Genomic DNA, 26,306 nt, shown 5'->3' with positions numbered 1-26,306 from the left:
ATAGATTTATATAGATTTTTTTAAAGTTTTCTTTCAAGCTTTGCCTAAATGGACGAAGGTTGTTGACCCAAATTGCAAAGTGCATTGAACTATTTGTAGGCAAAGTGCAAAAGGCGTGTGTGTGTGCACGTGGTAGACTTTGTGTATACATATTTCATAAATAAATATGTAAATTATACTAAAAAGCATAAAAAAATGCACCAAAAGAAATAAAACCAATAGCCCAATTGCTGCAGCATTTCTAGAACATTCTACACCTAAGCACACACATGCAATACTTTTGTACATATATATGTGTGTATATATAACAGAGGTTGCTCTACACCCCCACACACGCACACACACACACAGAGCAGGAACTGCAGTCAGTCGTTCAAGTGCATGTCAGAGCGTTAACCCCTGATTACATATGCACGTTTATACATATCTGTGTGTGTATGTTTGTGTGTGTTTGTCTGCCGCTCTATTTGGGTCCTAGCACAACACTAGCACAAGCATAAACATGTGCACTCTCTCGCTCTCTTGCAATGCTAGCTGCGCCGCTCATTTGCTGCATTCAGCGTGTGCTCTCTTCGCCCTATTCCCGTTTTTTTCAGCACATTTTCCAATTCGAATAGAAGAGTCTGATTGCAGGCAAGTGAAATGGCAGCTGAGTAGGAAATGGAATCATAAATTAAATTTAAAAAAACTAAACTTAATATCTATTTATTTGTCTCTTTCAATTTTTATTATTGAAACTAAATTTTTTGGTATGATATTTTTATTTGTTTTTGTCGAACCGAGTCTCCGGGCCTTTGTGTGTGTTCGTTGCTTCTATATTTATTTTACGTATTTTCTATTTATTCTCGGTCAACCCTCCCCACACACTGCACACACACGAATTTTTCTCTCTATGCTCGAAATGATTATCAAGTGTGTTATCATTTTGCCTCTTTCTGTATCTGTCGCTCTCTCCCTCGCTCTTTCTCTATTGATGCAACGTCATTATTGATGCAGGTTAGGCATGTAATGAAATTTTAAAATGGAACTTTTAACAGTGAGATGACTCATTCAGAATAGCAGTATTAAAAGCCTAGAGAATACCAGGCAGATAAGAATACGAATTCAACGTCATGTTAATCGTTCAACAAGCCTATATACATACATGCACAGATTAACATACATACATAAGTAGATCAAAAGGAATTTACGAAAACTCCACGGCGATACTATAAGCAACTAAACATTTACAGAGAGTACAATTGCCGCTGCATTTGCAGGAGAGAGTATGAGCACAGCCCATTGAGGCCTCTCACGACTTATGCTCTTTGCTGCTGCTGTTTTTGTTGGCGCTGCCGCTGCCACTGCCGCTGCTATCGCTGCTGCTGCTGCTTCTTGTGGCTCATGCTGCGTACGCTGCTTCGCCGTTGTTGCTGACATTGAACGAGTTCATTCACATTTACACAACCACACACACTTACTCTGCTCGCACACGCACAAACATACGCTTACTCACTCGCTCACTCACTGACTCGCTCGCTCGCACACTCACCCAGTCAACACAACAACTGCACACGAAAACTACACGAAGCATAAAATACAACAACAGCATCGCAGCTAAAAAGAAGCACAGCAAAAAACGCAATAACAAATATCGTGTGTGTGTGTGTGATTGTGTGCGTGTGGAAAGGAAAAGAATAACAACAAATGTACAATAAATAAATATGCTAAATAATATGAAAGAACAAAAACATGTTGTATAACAGCCGAAGAGTAGCCGAGTGGAGCAAAGAAAGCAAGCCATTCACACTGACCAAAGAGAGAGCAGGGCAGAGGGGCGCAACCATAACAGAAATCACACTCAAAAACGCCAACGTCAACAAATACAAGCACACACACACATGCCCTCAAACATATTTACCTATTTATGTACACACGTATGTATGTATGTATGTATGTATGTTGGTTTTAATTTATTTTTGTGCCTCTGTTTGCTTTTTTCTACGTTTTGTTTTTATGCTTAAATTTGGAGGAATTATCGAAGACAGAGCAAATGAGCCATTCCCATAACTCGGACTGGACGACACCGCACAAATTGGGTCATTAGGCGCAGTGGCATAGTGTTAAAAAATTGTGTTGCCAAGTGAGCTGAGAATATGGTAAATAGTCAAGCGAGGGGCGAACAAAAACAGGCTTTTAAGGGCATAGGCAAAGTACCTAGGCAGACCTAGCAAAATGGAGTCTTTCCAATATTGGAAGGTGAAGTAATTGCAATACAAATAAATTATATAATCAGTGTTGACTAACTAGAACAGAGCAGTGTTGGCTAATCTATAAAGGCAATACAATAAGCAGAAGATTAGCCTAAGCTGACAGAGTGTGGGCTTTTAGTTTCATAAAAGAATATAACGTAATTCGAACTTGAATTCGAAGTCGAATTTGATATTCGTACATATATGTATTTACGTGTGTGTGTATGTATATATGTATGCTTATACAAACTAAAATAGAGGTCAATAGACACACCGAAGGCTGGCTCTGGCCAGGTGCTAAAGCAAAAGCCAAGCAAGTCAGATCGGGCCTGGGCGGAAGTATCAGCTACATGACGAACAGCAAGAGCAACAACAACAGCAACAATGATGACAGCGTTTAACGCGTCGTATGAGCAATACAAAAATGGCAAAAAACCTCCAAAACTTGCTTCCTACTTCTAGAGTCTATTTAAAGCGAGCGAGAGCGAGCGAGACAGACTGAGTGCGTGTGCAAAGAGGGCAGGACAGGTTTTTGAGCCAGATAGAGCGTAGCTGCTGGGACCCTGTGCCTTTTGCTTAACCTTGAACTTCAAAAAAGCGCGTACGAGCAGCTTGTTAATAGGCCTACCTGCCAGACGAACAGACAACCACACACATGCATACGTGCGTGTGTATGTATTTAAATTAGCGCATGTGTGTGACTGGAACATTGATAAAAGCGACGCGAGCTACTTAATATCATTATACATAAGGAGCGAGTTATATATGCAAAAATTTACATACATATGTATATATACATATGCATATACGTATGTATGTATGCATGTATGTATATACTTTGCGAAAAAAACTCACCAATCCGCACCAAAAAACGATCTAAGAAACCCAAAGCTCAAGAGTGGACGACGCTTGGTCAAGAGCGAAGTCAATGAACTTGCCAAAAAGACGAGAGAAAAAAAACAATAACAACAACAACAAGAAAGGCGAGCGCAAAAAAGAGTAAAAGAATATTCGCAAAAAGCAGCGGGCCAAAGTCTTGGAAAGTTTGAAATTTCAGACGCGCAGACGTCTCGGCAGCCCGCAAGAAAGAAACCAATGCTAAACAAATAAAAATAACTACAACAACGACACAACGACAAAGGATCGCAGGCGAGAGAGCGCAACAGAGAAAGAGAGAGTCAGAGACAGAGGAATAGGGAGGGAGGGAGCAAGATAGAAACTGGAACTGGAAACTGGCTGTTAACCTAATTCAAGGACGTCATTGAGACATTATTCCCGACTTTGGCGGCAACGCGGCGAATATAAGGGAATAGGGCAAACTACTTTGCCAAGGTTAAAGAGTGAGCGGGACAGCGACAGATTAAGCTCGTGTCGACTGCAGTGGGGGGAGGGAGACAGAGAGAGAGAGAGACAGAGGGGGGAGCATGATCAGCATTGGACTTGGGCAGCGGCGGGCGAATGAACTTGCGGCAATTTTCAATGTCACAGACAAAGGGCTAAACACGGTGGTGCTTGCCACGGCTGCTGCTGTCACGGCTGTTGCTGCGGCTGCTGCTGCTGTTGTTGGTGGTGTTTGCAGGGTTCAGGATACTTTTGATTTATTTTATTGCGACGCAATTTATGCAAGGACAAACAGGAGCAACGCAGGTTTTCATGTCTGCCACGCAATTGCCAATTTAGTTGTTCCTGCTGCACAACAACCCTCCGACTGCACGGCCCTTTGCCCTTGCCAGCGAGGTCAAATGAGTTCAATGTCAGCTCAGTCGGTGTCCCGGTGGTTGCTGCCACAGCAGACAACCCCTCAGCACTTACAGCTATATTTGGAGTGGGCGTAGAACTTACCTTGCAGCCCTCGCAGGAATGCACGCCATAATGGAACCCGGAGGCCTTATCACCGCATACGCGACAGAGCACAGTGGTGCCATCGAATTCTGCAAGGGAGAGAGCAAAGAAAATCGATTAATATAAAAATCAATAAGAAATCCATAAAATTGCAATCAAAATGAACAAAAAATTTATAAAAATACTCTGAAAGATAATTAAGATAGTCGCAGTAATCTTGATAATTGAGCATTGAGGCTAAACAATCTCAGGTAAACTTTTACTCTCTGCGACAGCTACAAAAAAGCCAATGCCGAAGAAAGTAAATACAGACGTAATACTTTCTTTGCACACGAAGAGCCACTCGCTCGCTTGGCCAATGCCAATGTCAACGAAGAAAGCAGCAAAACAAAATGGGCAACTGGTTGAACTTGAGCTTGTTCTGGCCAAGCAAGAGAAAGATAGAGAGAGAGAGAGAGAGATAGAGAGTAGCGTGTGTAATATGTGAAGACAATTGCAGGCAGCGAGCAAGTGTTACGTAACTTTCACCGCAAGCTGCCAAAGAAAGCAGACGAAGAAAGTAAACAAAGCAGAACAAGAATCTTACGCCAAGATAACAAACGAGAGAGCGAGAGCGAGAGCGAGAGCGGCAGACAACTCAAGCGAAAGACTTTCTTCAGCAGCAAAGAAGACACACGAAACAAACTGGTTTTCATACACAAGAAAGTCTTACGCTCTGCTTTGTTCTGTTTTGCTCTTCTCTTCGCTGCTCTTCGCTGCTGCTCACTCACTTGCCATTGCCTACTAGCATAGAGCTGGCGTGCGAGCGAGCTGGCGCTACACGCATTGTCTATATTCGTGTACAAAAACAATTGCAAGCTGCCTTTGGCGTGCATGCTCAAATATGCTGCCATGCTCATCAAACGTCATTATCTACTACATGATCATGATCATGAAAGAGACGCTGTGACTGTGCATTACAGTTGTTGTTGTTGTTGTCCCTGTGTGCCAGACACGCTTCGCTGTCTGCAGTTGGTCGTTGTCGTTGTTGTTTTTGCCTCGACAAGTTCACTGACATTTTGCACTGCAGATCGTTGCACTTTTGCTGCAACAGCAACAACAAATGTTTGCTTGCTTGCCTCTCTGTCTCTATGCGTGTGAAATCTTTATCGATCGTTGCCAGTTCCACATAAAACTTTAAATGCACTTTAAGATTTATAGGCGACTGCAAGCCATATAAATGTGGAATTGAATAGATAAATGCATGCATGCAGATTCCTTATCAATATTTATATAATCAATATACACCCACACACATATATAAACATGTGTTATATGACGCATTGTCTGCCCTTTAAGTTCTTGCCTATCTATTGATAAGCACCATTTCGCTTTCAAGCGTGTTACCTCTACCGAGTCGTCTTCTTCTTCCTCAATTTTTCTATTTTTGATTTTACACTATTAGCGCGTTTACACGTGTCGTCGATTAACAAATGAATTGTTTTAGATGATCTAAGCGAGTGTCGGGTGGGGTGGGAGGGGCACATGCGACCTTGTTGCTTTGTTTCTGGGAACACGCTCGTGAATGAATTACAAAGCAAGTTTCCAAAACAAAATATATATTTGTATTTGTATATGTATATGTAGATGTATATATAAAAGACCATTCTCTGATGACGTCAGTCGCACAGAATCCCTTGGCCGTCTACAGGGTATACCGACAATTGCACAGACAGTCAAGCTGTAGCCGCGGGGCAAGGCGTAGGTGTTATTCTTGCTGCGCCCACATTCCGTTAGATATATATATTTAAAAATATGTGCCACATGGAAATTATATATTAAAAAAGATAGAACTGCAACGAAGCTGACTAAAAGATACCCTGTATGTAGGGTTTCTTAGAGTTGCAATGAAATTATACATTACTCTTATTTATTGTCATTATTATTATAAATTTTAATCTATTTTTAGACATTTTTATATAGGATATTCAAACGTCGATCATTAAAACTCTGTTGTGTTTTAAAAATAGAGAGAATTCGCAATTGAAAATTAAAAAATTCGTAGAAAAAAAACATTTGTTGTTTTTTAGACTAAACTGATAACGTAAAAATTTGGCGCATGCACATACACACGTACACACACACATAAAATATAGGGTAAAATTAGATATGGCTATAAAGCAAAACTGTTTCCTGGTTTCAAAATCTACTAATCCAGTTTTTTTTTCCATAAATACATATAAAAAATTTGTTAAATTAAATCTTTTAAATAGCAGCTAGATACTTAAATATTAATAACAATTAAGTTTGGCTAGAATTAGAAACCAGTTCATAGGGAGTGAAAGATAGAATCTGCTCATCGCCTGGCATACGCAAATCTTAGCCCAAGGACGATGTTTGGCTGTATAATAGATATGAATCTATAGCCGATATAGCAGAAGAATTATCTAATACGCACGCTGCACACACACACAAGCACACAAGGAGGCGACCTTGAAAGTTTCATTCACTTCACACGAATACAGTGAGAGAGTGAACGGGAGCAGGGATAGGCGTGCGGAGCGGGCAGCATTATCAGCTAGAAATACGCCAAAAGAACAACAAACAAACAAATGGCAGCCCCCAAAACACACACATACACACACTTGCATAATAGTTGCCTATATATGTGGCATACAAACAAATTAATTCCGACAGCTCAACCAAAATTTTCGGCTGGCTTGATATGAAATACACATACACACATAGAGATATAATAGAAAACAACACACACACTCATGTGATGACTGAAGAGAGAGAGAGGTGCGCCTGCCATATTGGTAATGTTCTGAGTCAAAAACGCAACTAAATTAAAATTTGACATTGAAATTTTTTTCGTCGTCTCGTATCTCTCGTGCTCTCCCGCTCACACCAATCTAAGTCAATAAATAAAAGTTTAGCGCGTGTTGTGTACGAGTGCAGGCTAGTGAGCGAGGGAGCGCGAGAGAGTGCACACTGTTCTCGCGCGCGCCCATTCTCGCTCACCCGCTCTCTGCTCGCAGCGACAATGCGGAAATGTTCGTACAGGTTTTTTTCTTAGCGAAACAGACGCAAGTTCAACGTATCGTGCAATAAAATTCAATTTTCGACAAAATATTTAGCCAGTTGTTGGGTTCAAAAAACGCAGCTGAGGTCACGCATATTTCAATGAGGCGCCTTGTAAAGTGGGCGTGCACAGCCGCCTCCAAAATTCGAATGAGGCGGCTGACTGGCTGGTTCATTGAATTGGGAAACATGTGAGCAAACCGTAAACGTGCGAGCGGTTCGGTTCAACACGGTGCAGCGCCGACTGCGATTATGCAATAATGCCATTCGCACTGTATTAAATTTAATTCAAATTAATGATCGGCGAACGACCGATGCGTGCATTGACTTGACTTGACTTGACTTGCGTTGACTTTTTTTTCTGTTTTTTCTTAGGTGCCTTGCACTTTCTGGAGCAGCTGTAAAAAGGTTGACGATCGACACTGTGCATGGGGCGTGGGAACATATTTAGCATGAGAACGAGAGAGAGAGAGAGAGAGAGAGGGAGAGTTGTGAATCATTTAAGGAATTCAAATTTCTGGGGGTTCGAAAAGGGTGAACAGACTTTCTGTCATAAATAAGATTTCGTTTTAAGCAATGCACATATCAAAATTGACTGGCCCTCAGCTGCTATACAAATTATCAATTTAAATGCGAATGTCAATTTGAAGATCATGTATGAAAATATATGTGATTACAGTAAAAGTGAATGGAAGCTGCAAAAGTTAAGCAGAGAGAGTAGATCATAGCACTATAAGGCCATGAAATATTTGAGCGAGTTAATATATGATTAGCTCTTGAGCTTTAACTAAGATAGACTATTAGAGCATTTAGAAGATCTCATTATCTATCTTTAGTGCAGCTCTAGAGCTGCTCATATATCATTTAGCTCAAGCATTTGATTGCCTCATAATGCTAATGATCATACGCAACTTAATGATAATGCTGATGATCTCAATAGCCAGCTTCCCAGCTTTCTTAGCCGTATTTACTTAGTCGTATATATGTTAAGGTAAAAGTCTAGCCCACAACAAATTCACACACAGACACACTCAAAATAATTGCAAAAATAAAAAGGGTTTTACTTTCAATTAAATAGTTTTCACTTTTACTGAGCATTCCCCTCTCTCTCGCTCTCTCTGTCTGTCTGTCTCCCTCTCTTGCTCTGCTTAGAGAATTGGCGGGCTTCAGCGGGTCTTTGACCGTTTCAATAAATTTCTAAAATGCACAAATAATTGTGCCAATAAAAATAAACACGACGCAGAAAAACTTTCCAAGCAAAAGTTCAAACGCCGCCTACGAAAAGCGAATAAAAAATAAAGAAAAACAAAACCCGAAAAGAAAGAAGAAAAAGAAACGAAAAACTGCAAAGCAAATAACTTTTCTTTTGCACAATTGTAGCGAGTCGAGGCGAGGCGACGCGACGCCTAAGCTTGCACTGACTTTCACCGACATTCAACAAAGCCAGACTTCACTGTAGCAAGGGATACGATCAGCGGCGCGCCAACCGGACGGACGAGTCGCACTCCAAGTCGAAGTCCAATGTAAAAATGTCAAAGACAATTTGACAGCGAATTTAAATTAAGAGAGAGAGAGGGGGAGAGGGAGAGGGAGGGGGAGGGGTATGTTTGGGGGCGCCTGCTCTCAAGAGTTGCTGCGTTTTGGCCATAAATTGACTGCGCATGCGCAGTGAAAACTAAAAGTGAATTTCTGCAGTTGCATTCGCCGCGCTTCGCTTTGCTTTTCACTTTCGTTTTCGCAATTGAAATTAAAAACTTGGCTAACGGATGCATTTACAAATGCCAACTGCACAGATACATATATCTCTCTCTCCCTCCCTCTCTCTCTCTCTTACTGTACAACTGGGTAGCAATGAACTTGGCTTGGCATATCAAATGCATTCGCCCAGTCGCCCAGTTTTTTTTTTTTGCTTATGCTTTTGTTTGGAGAAATGCAACGCCGCAGCAGACGCAAATAAATAAAAGTATTTGTTTCGCTCACTTTAAATAATAGAAACAAATAAACAGAAAAATGCAAACGCATAATCGACGACATATAAACATTATTTGGCTTTGGCTGCACACAAATTTCACTTTCCTTTGGACAGGGCGTGCGACGTGCCCCATTCAGATAAGATTGGAGTGGAGCAAAAGTTATTGGGGACCACTCGCAGCAACAACTGAGATATGTTAAGAAAAGCTGCTGAAGAGTAGTTTGTGAAAATTTCAAGCGAGACATATGAGCTGATGAGGCAGTTGGCTAGGTGGCTAGATAGCATAGGAGTTTTGCTTAATAATAATTCATATAAGGCCTATATTTAGGGAGCTTAGGCGCATATATATAGTAATATAGTAGGTATATAGTGCTCTAAACATAGCTATTAGGCAGCAGAGACCAAGGCTGAAGTCTTTAAGTTTGTCCACATATGAGGCTTATCGAAAGTGTAGTTGACTTTGGCTCAGCCATTGACGGCTCTGAATTGAGTTTCTAGATAATTTTTTGTTCTTAAATAATGCATAATAATTTATAAATAATCATATGCAGCAATTCGATTTGCACTATAAACGAAGAGTTCTTGAGCAGCTCTTAACAGAATAGTATTATCCAATAAGACTTTCTATGAGAATATGAGAAAAAATTCAGGCATTTATAGAATTTGTTTATAGATTAAGCAAAGATTTTACTGAGAGTTAAATATACTATATTTGCAATCAGCATTGTAGTATTAGTAATATTAATAATAGTTAGTATTTATTTATAAATATTTTTAAAATATACATAAAAATACTTAGGACAATAATAAAACTAATAATAATAATAAAACTACTAATAAGATAAATGATAATGCCTATAGAAATAAATATAAAAATTCTAATAAAAATATGATAAAAAATAAAACTGATACATAATAAAACAAAAAAAATAAATAAAAAATTAAATAAAAAAATGACAAACAATACAAATAAAAATAATATATTTTTTCAAGGTAATGAAATAATAAGTATAAAGATTATCATCATAATTAAAATTCCATTACTCGCATTATTATAATATAATAATAATATCATAAATTATAAATAACACTGACAGTAATTTAAATAAAAAAAATATAATAACACTAGTGCTGATGCTTATACTAATAAATAATATTAATGATATTAAATTAAAAAATAAATAAATAAATAAATATACTAATAATGCTTTGAATTTAAAAATAAATTAAAATATTATCAAAAATTAAGTCAAAACAATACTAATAAAAATTATAAAATTAAAAAAGAAATTATAAAAACCTGCATACAAAATAATATCTATGAAGAATCAATTATCATAAAAATTGTGTAAATAAAATAAAATATATTATAAATATTTCATTGACGCTTCAATCGAAATTTCAGTTAGAAATAAAACTGTATCCGGGTCAAATGAAAGATATATAAAATACACAGGAGTCAGTCTCACATCAGGATTTATTACAGCTTTAGCATAATAAACACTGTCCGACCAACCTCCTGCTGCCCGTGCTTAAAACGTCATTAATAGGGGGTTTTACCTTGACGCATCGCTTTGAACCCGAGTCTGCGCGACTTCAGTCAGTGATTTATAAGGCGACGCTGCTCGAACAGTTGTTGCCTGAGATAACCCAGGCAGTGCATTAACTCCCTTCCTGACATTGAGATACAGTTATTTTTATAACTGACTATACACACATGCACACATAAACGAGTTAATTGAACTCGCTCGCACTTCGAGCTGGGCTTCATTCACTCCGCATGCGGAACGACCTTGTTGACTGAGTGAACGACTGACAGAGTGCAAAATATTCGGAAGCGTTACTTGGGCCAGCCAATTAACATGACGTCAAAAAGTCAATACACTCATTAGGCGCTTAGCCTTAGCACCCCAAATACAACTGTACACATATATACATACATATATATATATATATATATATATCTGTATGGCATCAGCTTCCGTTCCGATCAGCTGCTCTGTTGCCAACTGCGCGCTGTTTCTCTTAGCTTTGGCTTAGGCCTATTGCAATATTAATTAAAAGTCCAAGGTTCTTAAGGCGGAAACACGCGCTCAATGCTGCGACTAGTGACTACAGTGAGCACTCGATATGAGAAATTGATTTTAGTAATTTTAATTTAATGAAATGAAAGTTTTATCAAAAACTTGTTGAAAATTTATGAAACGAATTTTAACAAATTTTAAATTTATTTATATATTTTTTATATATATACAGAAAGCGCTCAATATGACAATTAAGTAAAAGAAAAATATGCTTTACCAAAATCTTGTTGGAAATTTATAAAAACAATATTTTAACATTTTTTTTAAATTTTTGTCTGCAAAAAAACTTTTGATAGTTTTTAAAAACATTTTTCCTGTGTTTTTTGATAAATTTTGTATTATATAAAAATACATAAACTTATTAAAATATTTTAAAATTTTTGCAAAATTTATATTTTATTATTTATATTTAACTCTACTTTATTCATTTTTATTTTCTCAATTGTTTATCATATATAATAATTTTAGCGCCTAAAAAGTTTTGAATATATTTTTGAATTTCTAAAATATATCATTCGTCTATATAATTTTTTAAATATTTGCAATTAATTTATGAAGTCTTAGTTTTTACTCCAAGCTCCACAGTCTCATCATATGTCAAATAAAAAATGGATCCAAGTCCAACTGGACTTTCAAATTCTTATTAGCTTCGTGCCGTTTAGCTCTCTATTAGGTTCTCTCCCATTTCAAGTCAGATTTTAGAAACTTACCAATATTTAGCTCTGGTTCACCTTTGACCGAACTGGCTACAGTTGTATCCATAACTGGGTAGGATTTGATATATTCCGGCGTCTGTGGACGCGAATCGGCGGGCATGACCACAATTTGGCCATTGGGCTGAGCGGCGGGCACAGCGACCGTCAGATGATGATGATGATGATGACTATGATGATGTCCAGCATTTGGATAGCCATGCACAGTGGCGCCCTCTGTCGCCTGGTGGTGGTACATGGCGGCCATGTGATGAGCATGATGGGGCGACTGCTCGAAGTGCGACTGGGGCAGCAGCTGTGGCGCCTCTGTGGTGCTGACCACGACGCTCGAACTGGACTTATTCACATAGATGACATTGCTGTGCGGCATTTTGCTGGCCAGGGGCACACCTGTGGGCGGCACAGTATCCATTTCTGTGACAGGTGCGACCTGGTGCTGATGATGATATTCCGTCTTGAAGATGACGGCGCTGCCGCTTGGCTGCTGTTGCTGCTGCGACTGCGATTGCGGCTGTGACTGTGACGGCGGCGGCGGCGGCTGCTGGCCGACAATAAGTTTGCTGTGTTGATAGTAGGTGGAGACGCTCGTGTTGGGCGGCAGCTTGAGCGCATTCTCCAAGTGGGAGCGACCAGCCACGAGCAGCTGGGAGTTGCTGGTAGTGCTGCTGGGCTGGCCCAGGCAGATGACCGAGGTCGTCTTCGATCCAGACGCGTCCATGGCATTCGACTCCATGGCGCTGCTGCTCGGCTGACAATCGGAACTGTCCGCGGACATGAGCATTTTGTGTTGAGCGTTAACGGAATCGGTAGACACTGCACTTGTTATTCAGATAAATCGATTATCAAATATGGCCTAAACAGGCATTGTTGCTTGTGCACTTGTTACTATAAGCGGGCGCTTGCCACAACTTGAAATAGCATTGGCATGCATAAATTTTCGCACAATAAACACAATTTGTCACTTGAGGGATATTCAATATTTGTTAAAATTATTTTTATTTATTTTTTTTTCTTATTTATTTTTTTTTTTTGGTAACTTAACCGATGTGCGCAACGCGAAATACACGTAAAAAACGTTAACGACGGCGAATTTATAGCGATGCGACGACAGCGACGACAACGACAACGACGGAGCTAACGACGATCTGTTCGCTGCGATGTTTCAACGTTGAATGAAAGGAAAATCAACACTCGCATTGGATCTTGTTCAGTTTTTCGGCCAGTCGTCGTTGACGTCGTTGCCGACCCTGTGAGAGCGCGTGAGTGAATGAGAGAGTAAGCTGACTGTGAGAGCGCCATTCAGTGCTCTCGCTCACGTGCTCTTGAAAAATAATAAAACATGCGGCGGCGGGGCGAGCATAAGAAAACAAAACATCAACAAGAGCGAGCGCTATGAGAGTGTGTGTATGTGAGCTGAGAGAGAATAGAGAAGAGAGAGAGAGAGATCTAACTGCTGTTCACTTACGTAGCGCAGTTGAGGGTGTTGCTTAGACACTCACACACACGCACATGTATATATACATATACACTCTAGTTAGCCACCCCAGCAGCGCCCAATTTGTCAGCCTGGCCCTTAACTACCCTGGCAACAGGCGGTTGCCGTATTTCGCTCTCTTATTCGCCGCCGAGTGAAACACATGTCGCCAATAAACCGATAGCCGGCCCAAGGTAAACGTCGCTCCGCGGTTATTGTACTCTTATAGCAATGATGCCCATTGCCAGCAACGGGCAGCATTATAATCATCAATATCAACATCGTGATCATCATCATCATCATCATCACCATCAATACTATTATCATATGAACATATAAGCTAGTTCACGGCGCTCCATGCGTTCAACAAGTTCAATAAAACTTAACCAAGTTCATGCGCTCAGTGAAATGCTGTTTTCTTTCGGAGTTTTTTTTCGTTTTTTTTTTTAATGCAATTTATTTAATTACAACTTGTTGCGTGTATAATTAAAATTATATCACTGCACAATGCAGGCGCCGAAGTCATTGACACGATGCCGTTGACATTTCGAGCGAATTTATATATATATACATATATATATATAATATGAAATGTAAATAAACAAATTTACATACGTTGCTCCTGCCTAGGTCAATGTGAAAATCATTTCCTGTTGTCAAGCAGCAGCCAGAGTCAAATGCCACGTGTGGCCAACTAGTTGCTGCTTCTTCTTCTTCTTCTGCTTCTGTCTCTATCCAAGGTTAAGGCTCTCCCTCTCCCTCCCTCTCTCGCTCGCTCTCTTTAACTCAGCGTTTGCGTGGGTGCTAAGCGATTTCGTTTTTTAGACAAAAATAACTTTGCTGCAAGTTATTTTCCCAAGATATTTTCAATGTTATTTATTTGGCATTTTCTTTTCGATTTTCAAAACAAGAAGAAAATTCCAGAGAATTGTGGGTGTGTCGTCCATAGAGACCATAGTTGACCAATGCAACAATTGTTTAGATGAATCGAATTTGAGCTTGCAGCAAATCGATCTGTTTATATGTCTGTATATAGACAAGATACTCTTTAACGGGGCTGTCACTTGATAAGCCCCGATTCACATACATACATATGTATGCCAAAGCCGCCGCGTAGTGTCAACAAGCAAAGCGGTAAAAATGTCTTACAGTTCCAGACTGTACGAAAATAAACATTTAACTTCCTTATTAATGCAATTTCAATAATAATAACAAGTTCGTTTAAAAATAAATGAGCAGACAAAACGAAAGTGGAGATCAGCTCAGCCAGAGGAGAGAGAGAGAGAGAGTGGGAGAGAGGCAGCGGAGAACTGCATTGAGACGATCTGGCAACACTGGCCATGCAGCAGTTCAAGTGGAGGTCAAGTTCAACAGAAAATTGGGTAGCCGATGTCGATGTCGATGTCGAAGTCGATGGCTTTCAAGAGTTCACAGCCTTTTCATGATCGGCCCCAACATGCATTATTTAAATCACTTTTTCTCTCACAGCTTGTTTTTTACAACCGCCAATTTGAGAGGAGTTTACAAGTGATGCCCACGATTCGCAACGTCATGATCAGCAACGACTTTTTGGCTGCGTCATGAACAATGCATTCGCCATGATCCGACGACGATCGTCGAGGCGAATGCACCCCAACCAAATGTCATTGGCTCCGCATGGATATGCCGCATAGGCTGCGACTGCGACTGCGACTCCGTTTTCGACTTCGACATCGACTTCGACTTCGACAATTAATTTGGTTATCAGTCTGTCTGCAGCATCAACTTGATTTTGAGCGCCTATCAAAAGGACTGTAAGCAATGGACTTTAACACTGCACAAGTAGTTGACCGATAATTGAAACAGGGCCAGCGACAGGCAGAGAGAGAGAGAGAGAGAGAGAGGGTGAGTGAGCGCGATCAATGTTAATCAAGCACTTAATAATAGAAATTCATTGTAGATTTAAACAATTTACGCTTATTAACTTTTCTATGAGCTGTTAAGGTTAGGCTTTTAAGGTTGATCGTTCTTTTTCAAGAGCGTTATACTGTTATACTATTATACTATTTTATTGTATAACTACTTGTATAACTAGTATAACAATTTATAAAACAATTAAGAAATATTTCGAACAACTGGCTCGAAATAGCAAATTTACTTCTATTATACTAAAGCTTCCATAGATGATAATAATTAAAATTGATCTATGAACTTTCTTTGCATATTAGTTAATATTTAAATTCAGATTCTTAAGTTTTGAAATATATTTAAATGAAACTTTAAGCTCTCGATATTCTTAAGAAATTTAATTTTAATTCCAATTTAACTTTCCCTAAAACAAACTTAAATCAAGGCTTCAGCAGATCCAAAATTTAAAGAGCTTAAGCTTTAAAGCTTTAGAGACAAGCTTCAAGCTATTATGCTCTGATATTCCATTTTCAATGGCTTCAGACTATAAAATACATTGGCAACTCTGAAAGACTCGCTCTCTAAAGAAGTAGTGCAACAGCAGTTAAATTTGAGGAAAGGCAACTCGATTAAAGTACGAAATATTATAGTAAATGAAGCCTATGAGATTTATAGTTGAAGTTCAGGGTAAAAAATTAAATGAAAGTTTGTTTTTGATAAAATTTAATCAACTTAAATATAAGCTTGAGATGGTAAAATGGACTTAAGTTCATATAGAGAAAGGTTTAACAAGCTTTCATGCCTTATATCATATCATTCTTAAATAAAATAATAATATAATGAATATTATATATATATATATATATATATATATATATATAATAATATAATATATACTCTGATCTGCAGGGCATCTACTTTAAAGTTCATAGAATGATCATGAGTTGGCAAATTATCTCGCCCCCAAGTTTTTTAATCGGTTAGGCCAGTCAGTCAGTCAGCGTTTACACTATATATATAAAAATCATTTTTTTTAGGCTTAATCAGAGCGACCTTCCATTTTCTCCCACCCTCTTGCGCCCGCTCTTTCTCGCCCTCTCTGTCCCCAACGTTTGCTCTTGCTGCTCTCTGACACGCGTTGGCCGCGCTCTTCATAAAGTTGAACGACTCTTGATGACTTTTTCCTTGGTAGTTGTTGTTGTTGTTTTTATTATTATTATTTTTTGTTGTGCAAAAACTGTGTGATTAAGAGACAAAATAAACTTCCTTGATAACTTGTTAACAATTTGGGCAAGTAATTTCGTTTTAGAACTGAAAAACCAGTTTTCGCTGCTGCTGCTGCTGCTGCGATTGCGCAACTTTTGAACTTGCCAAACGATTCGAATTATGCGAACGGGGCGGGCAGAGGGCAGAGGCTTTAGCCTCTAGAATATCTCAGCCATCTGCTCTATGTTGGCTTATTTGTTTTATCTTTATATATATATATATATATATATATATATAAATATGTATAAATATCTGTATTGTTCGCTCTCACTATATAATTAACGCACAATGGGGAGGTGCGTGGTTCCTCTCTCTCTCTGTCTGTCTGTCTGACTGTCTGCCTGTCTGTGCCACGTTTGTTGGTGTTCATGAACTCGGTCAATTTGAAGGCCAACACAATTTTGCGGTATACGCATAAAAAAATTTATTTTTTAATCTCGCTTCGTTTCGTAGATACCCTAACCAAAAAGCTTAGATTGCTGCGGCAAAGGCTTGGTCCAAGCAAATCTTAAGCAAATCAAGATAGCTCAAGCATAGCTTATATTTGCCGTTAGATGAGTAGCTTGATATTTTAATAGTAGTTAATATTATAGTAAAAATAATTAGCAGACAAGCTCCCAAAAAAAAAAGATATTCTTAGCTTAAATTTGTATCTTAAGTATCTTAAATAAACTAATCTACAATATATCGATATAGATTCTAGTTTAATTTAATTTAGTTATAGACATAAAATATAATATTTTAAGTAGCATTCATGCATCTTCTTTATAAGTCAAAGATTAATATATATTTACAAATAATTATTATTAATATTATATAAATAATATTATTATATTAAAACATATTAAAGTTAACTAATATTACTAAATTTATAATATAGAAGAATATACAATAAACATAATAAACTAATAAAAATTATTAGCATGTATTATTAAAAATATATAAACAATATTAGCATTATTGAATATATTTAAATATATTAACATAAATATACCAATAAAAAAAATTATTGAAAATATGTAATATATACTAATATAATAAATATATAATAAAAATAATTAATTAAAAAATATTTAAATATATTTAAAAATACTAATATTACTTATATGATATTAATAAAATTAATTTAAAATATTTTCTCTGATTAATTATTTTTATTATATATTTTTATGATTTATATATAATTATTAATTACAGAATATTTAAAAAAATATATTGTGTATATTTCATATTTATGTGTATAAAACTAATATTTATATTTATTTATATATTTGTTTATAATATAAGCTATGTTCATAATTTTAAATTAAATTAAAAATATCATAAATTAAAAAAATAAAATAAGTATTTAACTTGAATTCAATTTAATTTATTAAAATTTTATTTGTTAAACCTTTTTACTAAATTTGTTCAACTATATTTCTATCGTTTTTTATATATCACCTCATTTATTTCTCGTAATTGCCCTAGGAAAGGGCATTTGAACTTCCTTAAAGTTCTTGGCGTTTCGAATGTACTCGAGCAATTTATTTTTTTTTGCGTGGCTTTTTTTATGCTGCCAGATTCTGATGTTAAGTGTGTTTTTTTGCAGGGTTGGTGATTACGCATAATTTTTTTTGGCTGTCCAGAGAACTCATGATGTCATGCAGGCGAGAGCGGGACGGATATAAAGCTAGAGCGAGAGCTTTTTGGAAAATCAAATGGATTTTCAAGGCTAAAGATATGGGCAATTGGGAAAGGCAACAATTGATCGAAGGAGCAGCTGTTCCATAGACAGAACCAAAAAAAAAAAAAACAAACAAGTTTTTCGTATATCTAAAACTAATTTCTATACTATATGGTAATAGATAGTTGTGTTTACGCAATGTTATCTGTGAAGATGAAATACATTAGATATATGTGTATATATATTATAGTGTTAATAGGTTTCAGTTTTATATGTGGCCGCATATTGTAAATAATGTCGTAATGGCAATTGGCGTAACTACAGGAAAACTTAAATAATAATAAACATTCGCACACACAGAGAGCCATTATATATATTCATATTCTTATCGGTTATCGCTGTTATCAGCTGACAGCAGCGAAAAATGAAGGTCAGCAGCACAAATTCCTGATGGTTTGCTTATCTTAAAAAAAATAATAATAAAAATAAACACGTCACTCCGATAAATATAGACGAAAATTGTCGGCAACTATAGCTCATGATCTTTCTATTTAGAGTCGCTTAAACTAGTTCTATTTCATGAATAACTTTAATTAGTTCAACTAAGCAACACTACTCTACTTTTTAGTTAACTGAATCAGTAAATAAGTGCACTAGTTCATTAATGAACCGTTCAAAAGAACTAGTTCTAAACTATCTAGCTGCCCTGTAATAATGTACAGTTTAAATAACTATATAAGAGAACAATTTCACTAGTTCATTTTAATGAACCGATCAATACAACATATTCGGAATTAGTCATTGCTCTACACACTCTCTATGCGCGAGAGAGAGAGCGAGGGAGACCCAATCAAGGCAGGAAAAAATATAATAATATTACGTAAAAATATTATATTCTTAAATGAATACGGTTTGATAGTTCACTTCTCAGTGAGTGCATCTCTTGGTCGTTTAATTGTGTTACGTTCGCTTAATTGCCTTATCAATGGTTGCTTTTGGTAGTTTTCGCGCAAAAGGTGAAAATTCGATAAGGGTTTTCAAGGTTGCCCCTTAGCACTATCTAATAATAATAAAAAGAAGCGCGTGCAAATCGAAGTTCTTGTATTACACAATGTCTGGGAGTGAGAGAGACGCAGCTACGTTAGGCTCTTATCCGTCTTCTTCAATTTGTGTGTTTGGGAAATACATTGAAAAGCTTTATTAGCCAAGGTCGGTGAAATTTGCGCATATGTTCGTGTTCTTTTTATTTTTTGTTAATTTTTTTTGTATTGGTTTGCTAAATGCCAAAGCAAACATTGGGCGAATGTGTACTTTTTTGGAGCTATGACCCTGAGAGCATTCAAAATTGATTCTTATATAGATAGAAGCTTAAGTTATTGGAAAAAAATTCAAGAAATAATCTACAGCTTAAATGTCTGCATTAAACATTCTCGACTTTTCCTTGGGCAGCCACGAAATTTTCGAGCTGCCGCAGAAGACTTCTAGAGCGAAAGTAGCTTGAATTTCTAGCGTGTTCTATTTGCTGTTAATCTGTCTCTCCAGCTCTCTCTCTCTCTCTTCCTTTCTCTCTTCATGTTTTCTTCATCGTTCAGCAGACATTCCGAAGCACTTGAACTCGTTTTTCTGTTGTCTAAATGAAAAACTGCTTAAGTATCTATAATTATAAGAGGAAGACGCGTTGATCGTTTATCAAAAAAGAAAGAAAGAAAGAAGAAGAAAGATGCAGGCGTAATCCTCGGTTGTTGTTGTGGCTCGTTCTATTGTTATTATCAGTGGACATGCAAGGGCAGGAAGCGCAGCACAATTTAATATATGTACAATAGCTGCTTATCAGTGGAAAATGCTTTGCTTGGCCCCGGCCGCAGTGAAAATTAATCAAAAGTGCAGCAGACGCCTCCACTTGAGTGTGGCACAGAGACCCACGCACACACAAAGGCACGCACACACACTTATGCATGTATATATAGCGCGTCTCATTGAACGTTCAATGATCTATCCCAATAGCATCTCTTGCACATGCCCCGTTTTGAAAAGCGAACTCGACATTGAAAAAAAGTACAACAACAACAACAGCAACAACGAAAGCAAAGCAATCATCAACAATTATCAACGGATGAGTGAGAGAGAAAGCATACGTTGAGTGTAAGCAACTGCGACTGCGACTGCGACTGTAACTGAGCGAGCGAGCAAGTGAGCGCTCGGCGCTGTAAACTGTGTGAAGTTCAAAGCCACTGCAATCGTAGCAACAACAACTCAACGAAAGCTCTATGCACTCTCCCGCTCTCGCTCTCGCTTGACGCTCTCTATGGCTCGCTTCTGCTCGCGTGTTAAACTGTGTGTGAGTGAGCATGGGTGCGCGCGTGTGTGTGCCTCTGTGTGCATTTGTTGATGTAGGTTCGGTCTGTCTTCGTTTCTAATGGGGGGCTGCTGCACTTTTGCTTTTCCGCTGCCACAGATTTGTTTTTGTATGCGCAACAGCAGCAGCAGCAACTTTGGATTTTTCCACTCACATTTCTTCGCACACATTTTCACAGTGCACGCTGATCGTTGAGGGTCTTTAACCCTTTCGCAGTGCAATGCACTCAGTGCGCCGACGACAACGGCCACAACTTTATTCCACTTCAATTCGCCGCATCCCCACCAACCCACCTTTGCGCTTAGTCGTCTTCTTGACTGCTCTCTCAGGGTATGCGTGTGTGTGTGTGTGTATGTGTGTTTGCTTGTGCAATTTTCTTCTTGCACATTCTTCTGCGTCTCTATGTGTTAGTTGGGCCTAGGCCTAGTTGCGTACGTTGACGCTGCTGCTGCTGCGCTGCCTCTCTTAACGACTGCATACAGTTTTGTAACTGTTATTGAGGGTTATTTGCAGTTGCAGTTGCAGTCGGCGTTGGTTCTGCTAGTTGCCAGGCATTTGGTGCCAATGATCGTAGATCGTGCTTAGTTTGTCTGATAAGCCAACGAGTGAGAGAGAGAGAGAGAGAGAGAGAGAATGAGTGAGAGAGCGAGCGAGAGCAATGAGTTTATTGACTTGTCAGTTGGTCGAACGGCCACGCATGTGCACAGTTGGCCAAGTTGAATGCACTTGGCCAGCAGCAGCAGTAGAAATTGGAAATTGCCGCACGTGCTTTGCTATGATTACGCCATGCCGCAAGCAGTGGCAAGTCAGAGGCCGTGCCTGTTTCCCATTTCAGCAGCTGGGCAAGTTAATTGTTAATTTGCACTTGCTTAGCTGCACTCTGGGCTAGACATGTGTCTAAATTATAGTTTAGTCTATGTTTTTAATAGATTCAAACGGTAGTTGATTGGCCAACCCGAATGCTGCTGCTGCTGCTGCTGCTGCTGCTGCTAATGGCTGCTATGATTTATGATGTGCTGTGCGAACAGATTTCTAAACCAAGCGGAAGTTTGGCTAATTAATTGCCACAATTAGTGACTAAAACTAAAGTCAGTTCTTGCAGTTTGATATAGATGCTGCTGCTGCTGCTTACTTTCGCCCAGCGCTCAACACATTGCGTGCAGCTGGCTGGATTGATATCTCGCACATAATAAGAGTGCGAAAGAGGGCATCAAAATGCCTTGCCACAGATACACATAAAACACATATATGTATGTTGCGTATGTCCGTTTGTCTGTCTGTTTGTTGCTTCTCTTCGTGCAGCATAATAAGATTAAAAGTTGGGCCAAACGCGCTGAGTTGCCAACTTGTGTTGACTTAAAGCACAAAAATTACAATTCGTGCGAAAGTGAATGACCTCCATTAACCGCCATTAAGCGAGCAAACGAGCGAGCGAGCGAGCGAGCGAGTGAGCAGAGTCGACAGAACAAAGCCTCAGCACAGCTCCAGTTGGAGCTCTTGCTGTTGCTCTTGCTCTTGCCTCTGCCGCATGTATTCGCATGAACCCTTTCTCGCTGCTCATATCAAGCTTAGCATAATAATTAGTAAGCCAAAAACTTGGGCTCGAGCTGTGAACGGGGACCCGGGACTCGGGAGTCGGGAGTCGGGAGTCGGGACTCAAAGACGCAGTCGGCGACAGAGACCCGAAATGTTTTTTATTGGTTCGCTGGCTTTGGCTCTGACTGTGGCTGTGGCTTTGTTCTATGGCCCTCGCTTTAAGCGCAGCTCAGGTGAGCAAAGTCGCGACCAACTGGCCAGGAATTTGAAACCTGTTTGAAAGACAACAGCAGCAGCAGCAGCAGCAGCAGCAAACTTTGTACGCGCTTAGCATAATTTTGTTGTTGTTGTTGTTGTTAATGTTTGCCATAATTTATGAATGCGAGCTAAAACGTAGCGCCACGTAGTGCCCTCCTCCTCAGTAGGAAGTGAGACCCGGGTTTAATGTACGCGTACGCGGCCAAAGAACGTGTAGGCCAAAATGCCAAACGTCTGAAGGAGGGCTAGTCTCTAGAAGGGGTATAGGAGGGGCGATAAGGAGGGGCTGAGGGGGTCTTAGATATACAGGTGTTGAGACTAAACTTGTTGAGCGCCTCTAGGTCGATTTAAACTTGTGCGAAATGACGTGAGATCGAGATATAAATATATGTGTATAATATATATAATATAATATATAACATAATATATAATATATATAATATAATATATAATAAATAATATAATATATATATATTATAATATAAACAGGGAGATCTAGCTTAATAAAATAAAGATCTTTATATATTAGTATCTTAGTATCTTAGTATCTTAGTATCTTAGTATCTTAGTATATTAGTATCTTAGTATCTTAGTATCTTAGTATCTTAGTATCTTAGTATCTTAGTATCTTAGTATCTTAGTATCTTAGTATCTTAGTATCTTAGTATCTTAGTATCTTAGTATCTTAGTATCTTAGTATCTTAGTATCTTAGTATCTTCAATCTATGGCAGAGCTCAAATATTGTAGTTTAGTCAAATTTTTTAGAGCTTATTTTCATTATCATTATCATCATTGGCTCAACATTAGCTCATCAGTCCATAAGCCAAACTGCTCGCTGAAAAGCAGCTTAGCAAAATCTGAGCTGAACTCTGAACAGCTCTAACGCCCCTTAGCATTGAGGCCATTGAGCCAATTAAGGGTCATTAGAGCATCCTTTGGAATATTTGCCAAGTTGCTTATATATCAGAGAGCGCGAGAGACACTGAGCGAGCGCCTTTGTGGCATGTACTTTCAATCGAAATGCGACAAGAGTCACGCGATCGCCCATACATGAGTCAAGCACCTCATGCAAAGAGGTCATTACTACCTCAACCCAGGCAAGAGCCGGGCAAAGCGGCCCACCAGGCAGACAGACAGACAGAGAGTCGGTCGGTCGGATGGATCGATGCAACGCCACTTTCTACCACATGTGGCAGGCGGCAGGCGGCAGGCAGGCCCAGGGGGCAAGGCATGCAAAATAGCAAAAACTGGTATGCAGAGAGTTGTGGCAGCAACAGCTGACTGCCACGTCAAATGGCAAGAGCCGAGAGAGAGGGCAAGAGGCTGAGAGAGCGTGTGAGTGTGTGTGTTGCATGCAGGTCGCTGCACTTTGCGAGCGCCGTTGCATTCAGTGGAGCATTCGAGTGTTGCTCGCTGGGCAACTATGCTAGTGAGACTAACAACAACAACAATTGCAACTGCAACAACAACTATGAAAGTTGACTGACACCCAGACGCCAGGACTTTAACCCAGGCAAAGTGAAATTGTTCGCGAATCGTTGCCAAATCGTTGATTTTCTTCGGGAATTGGGAATTTCCACGTGTTGCACAAAGCCAGCTCGGGTGAAAATTGGCGCAGCAACTGCCAACAACAGCAACAGCAACAGCAACAGCAAGTCGCACAATCACTACTTTGTTGTTATTGCTGTTGATTGTGAAAGTTTTTTTCGGCATTTGTGCAGCGTAATTTATAGTTTATTAACTTTATAGAGCGAGTGCAACGACTGGAAAGCCAACTGCAGCCAATTCGAATCTGATTGGATAGTTGGCCATGTCGTTTTATTTTTATTTTTTGGTCGTTTTTGGAGGTCAATGCAAATGCCGTGGGTGGCAGTGAAAGTCGGCTAAGGGGTTAAGGGAGAAGAATTGCTGTGAGAAAATAAAGTTGTTCGATGAGCTGCAGAAAATTAATTGGAATTTATGAATATTTTGAAATAATTTTAGGAATATAAGAAAAAAGTCGGCTATAAGAAATGGTTCATCAGAGTCAATATATATATATGTAGGATATATATATGTAAATATGATATATGTTATATGAGAATAATGACACACTGCATACAACTTTGTTCATAAAAATAGTAGTGCGATAAAGCATTAAATGTTGCGCAATAAATTTTTTTTTATTATTAAAACAATTTGAAGCGAATATTGAGATTAACCTATTTTTTATTATATTTTAATATATAATTTTAATTTTTTGTATTATTATATTTTCAATAATTTAGCTTTTTTTTTGGTTTCAAACTTACTAATATGGGTACATCAGTTCTTGACAAATAAAAAATAACAGAATTTTGTTGCTCATAAAAATAGTAGTGGCTACTAAAAAAGTCAAAAATTAATTAGTAAATATGAATTCATATATTTCTTACTTCAGGTTGTTCAAAAAGAACTCATCTAATTTTTAAAGATTTTTATTTGTTGACTTGTCACATTCATACATATATAATTCACTTATTTGGGAACCTTTTCTACCTTCAAGAAATATCTAATTCATCAGTTCTTTTAAGAGGTTCTCTATAATATTATTAGGAATATATATATGTATATATATATATATATATATATATATATATATATATATAAATATATATATATATATATATATATATATATATATATATATATATATATATATATTATATGTGTATATACTTTAGAGTTTTTGCTTAGCTGTTTCTATTTGTCTGACACATTTCCAGATACACACACACACACACATAATACTCCGCGCTAGTCAAAACACATAAATTGCAGTTAGAGCAATAATTGACATATAAGTATTCAGATCATGAACTTGGCTGCTCAACATTGTCCCAGCGTATGACTCAATCAGATCCAAGAAGAACAACTTAGACACAAAATTTCCGCGAAAAAAAATAAGTGAAAAAAATATAAAAAAAAATAAAAAATAAACCTCAACACCTTTTGAAAGTTGTTAGCTGAACAAAACTAAAGAGAAGCTAAGCCAGGCAAACCGAATATAAAATACACTTTTCGATATATAATAAGGAGCTGTGTTATAATATAGATAATATATATTATATATAAAGTAGAAAATTGTAACCAAAAACATATATTTCTGAGTCAAATCTTTTAAGATAAGTAAAAGCCAAATTTTCTAAAACTTTTCATTATATATATAAAGGAATAATGCTAAAATTAAAACTTGCTTTATAGACTTGCTAATTTAGTAGGTCTGCTAAGTGATATCTTTCTCTAGATATGCTAAATATAAATAAAAATATATAATAAAAATAAAATTTAGCTTTCTTACGATCGAGCTTAAGGCAGTTTTATGAAATAGTTTTTCGATCTTGTAAAAAAATCACTTGATCTATATAGAGCCTTCTGAATATGATTTCCAAACTGGAACACTAGAGCTAAACTATAGACGCGACAGAGTTATTATGGTTAACGAAATTGTCGAATATCTGCCTCGATGCGTGACTTATTTTTAGGTAAAAACTATATAATCCTCTGCAAAGTGTATACAGATTTTAATTCAGCGCAATAATATCTAACAATAACAAGGAAAATGGCGGTTAGAAAGAAGTAACAAAGAAAGAAGCAGCAACAAGAGAAACAACAACATTACCTAACTGACTTTGGCCGGTGGAATTTTGTTTATTTGGGACAAGTTCAATGCGGTTGAAAACATTCTACACGAATGTACGGTACGAGCGATCATTCAGACAGAGCGAAAGAGCGAGAGAGAGAGAGAGAGAGAGAGAGGAAGGGACACATAGTCTGCTGGACGTACCATCTACTGATGTAATAGTAGCGGCTGGATTTTCATTTTCTTTTACGCTCATATTTGTTTACAACTTTTGATTTTTTTCTCTTTCGGTTTTTTTTGGGTTCTTTTGACTTGTTTTCTTTTTGCGACGTTTGCTTATTTAATGACTTTCTACT

General features: G+C 38.0%; 1 protein-coding gene across 3 annotated transcripts in view; it reads right to left on the bottom strand.

Moving 5' to 3' along the window:
* Positions 1-26,306, bottom strand: part of LOC111599241 (ecdysone-induced protein 75B, isoforms C/D) — a 110,931-nt gene that overhangs the window by 40,836 nt on the left and 43,789 nt on the right. For 2 of the 3 annotated variants that reach the window (XM_030225212.1, XM_023314838.2), the window contains exon 2: positions 4,074-4,162. In XM_030225212.1, coding sequence (XP_030081072.1) covers positions 4,074-4,162 — 89 coding nt within the window. Of the gene's footprint in view, positions 1-4,073; positions 4,163-11,902; positions 12,893-26,306 lie in introns of those variants that run through there. The other variant, XM_023314840.2, reaches the window with a different exon arrangement.

The sequence above is a fragment of the Drosophila hydei genome, unplaced genomic scaffold (assembly GCF_003285905.1).
Source record: "Drosophila hydei strain 15085-1641.00,03,60 unplaced genomic scaffold, DhydRS2 tig00000001-arrow-pilon, whole genome shotgun sequence".
NCBI lineage: Eukaryota > Metazoa > Arthropoda > Insecta > Diptera > Drosophilidae > Drosophila > Drosophila hydei.
This window is presented reverse-complemented; position numbering and strand designations above follow the sequence as displayed.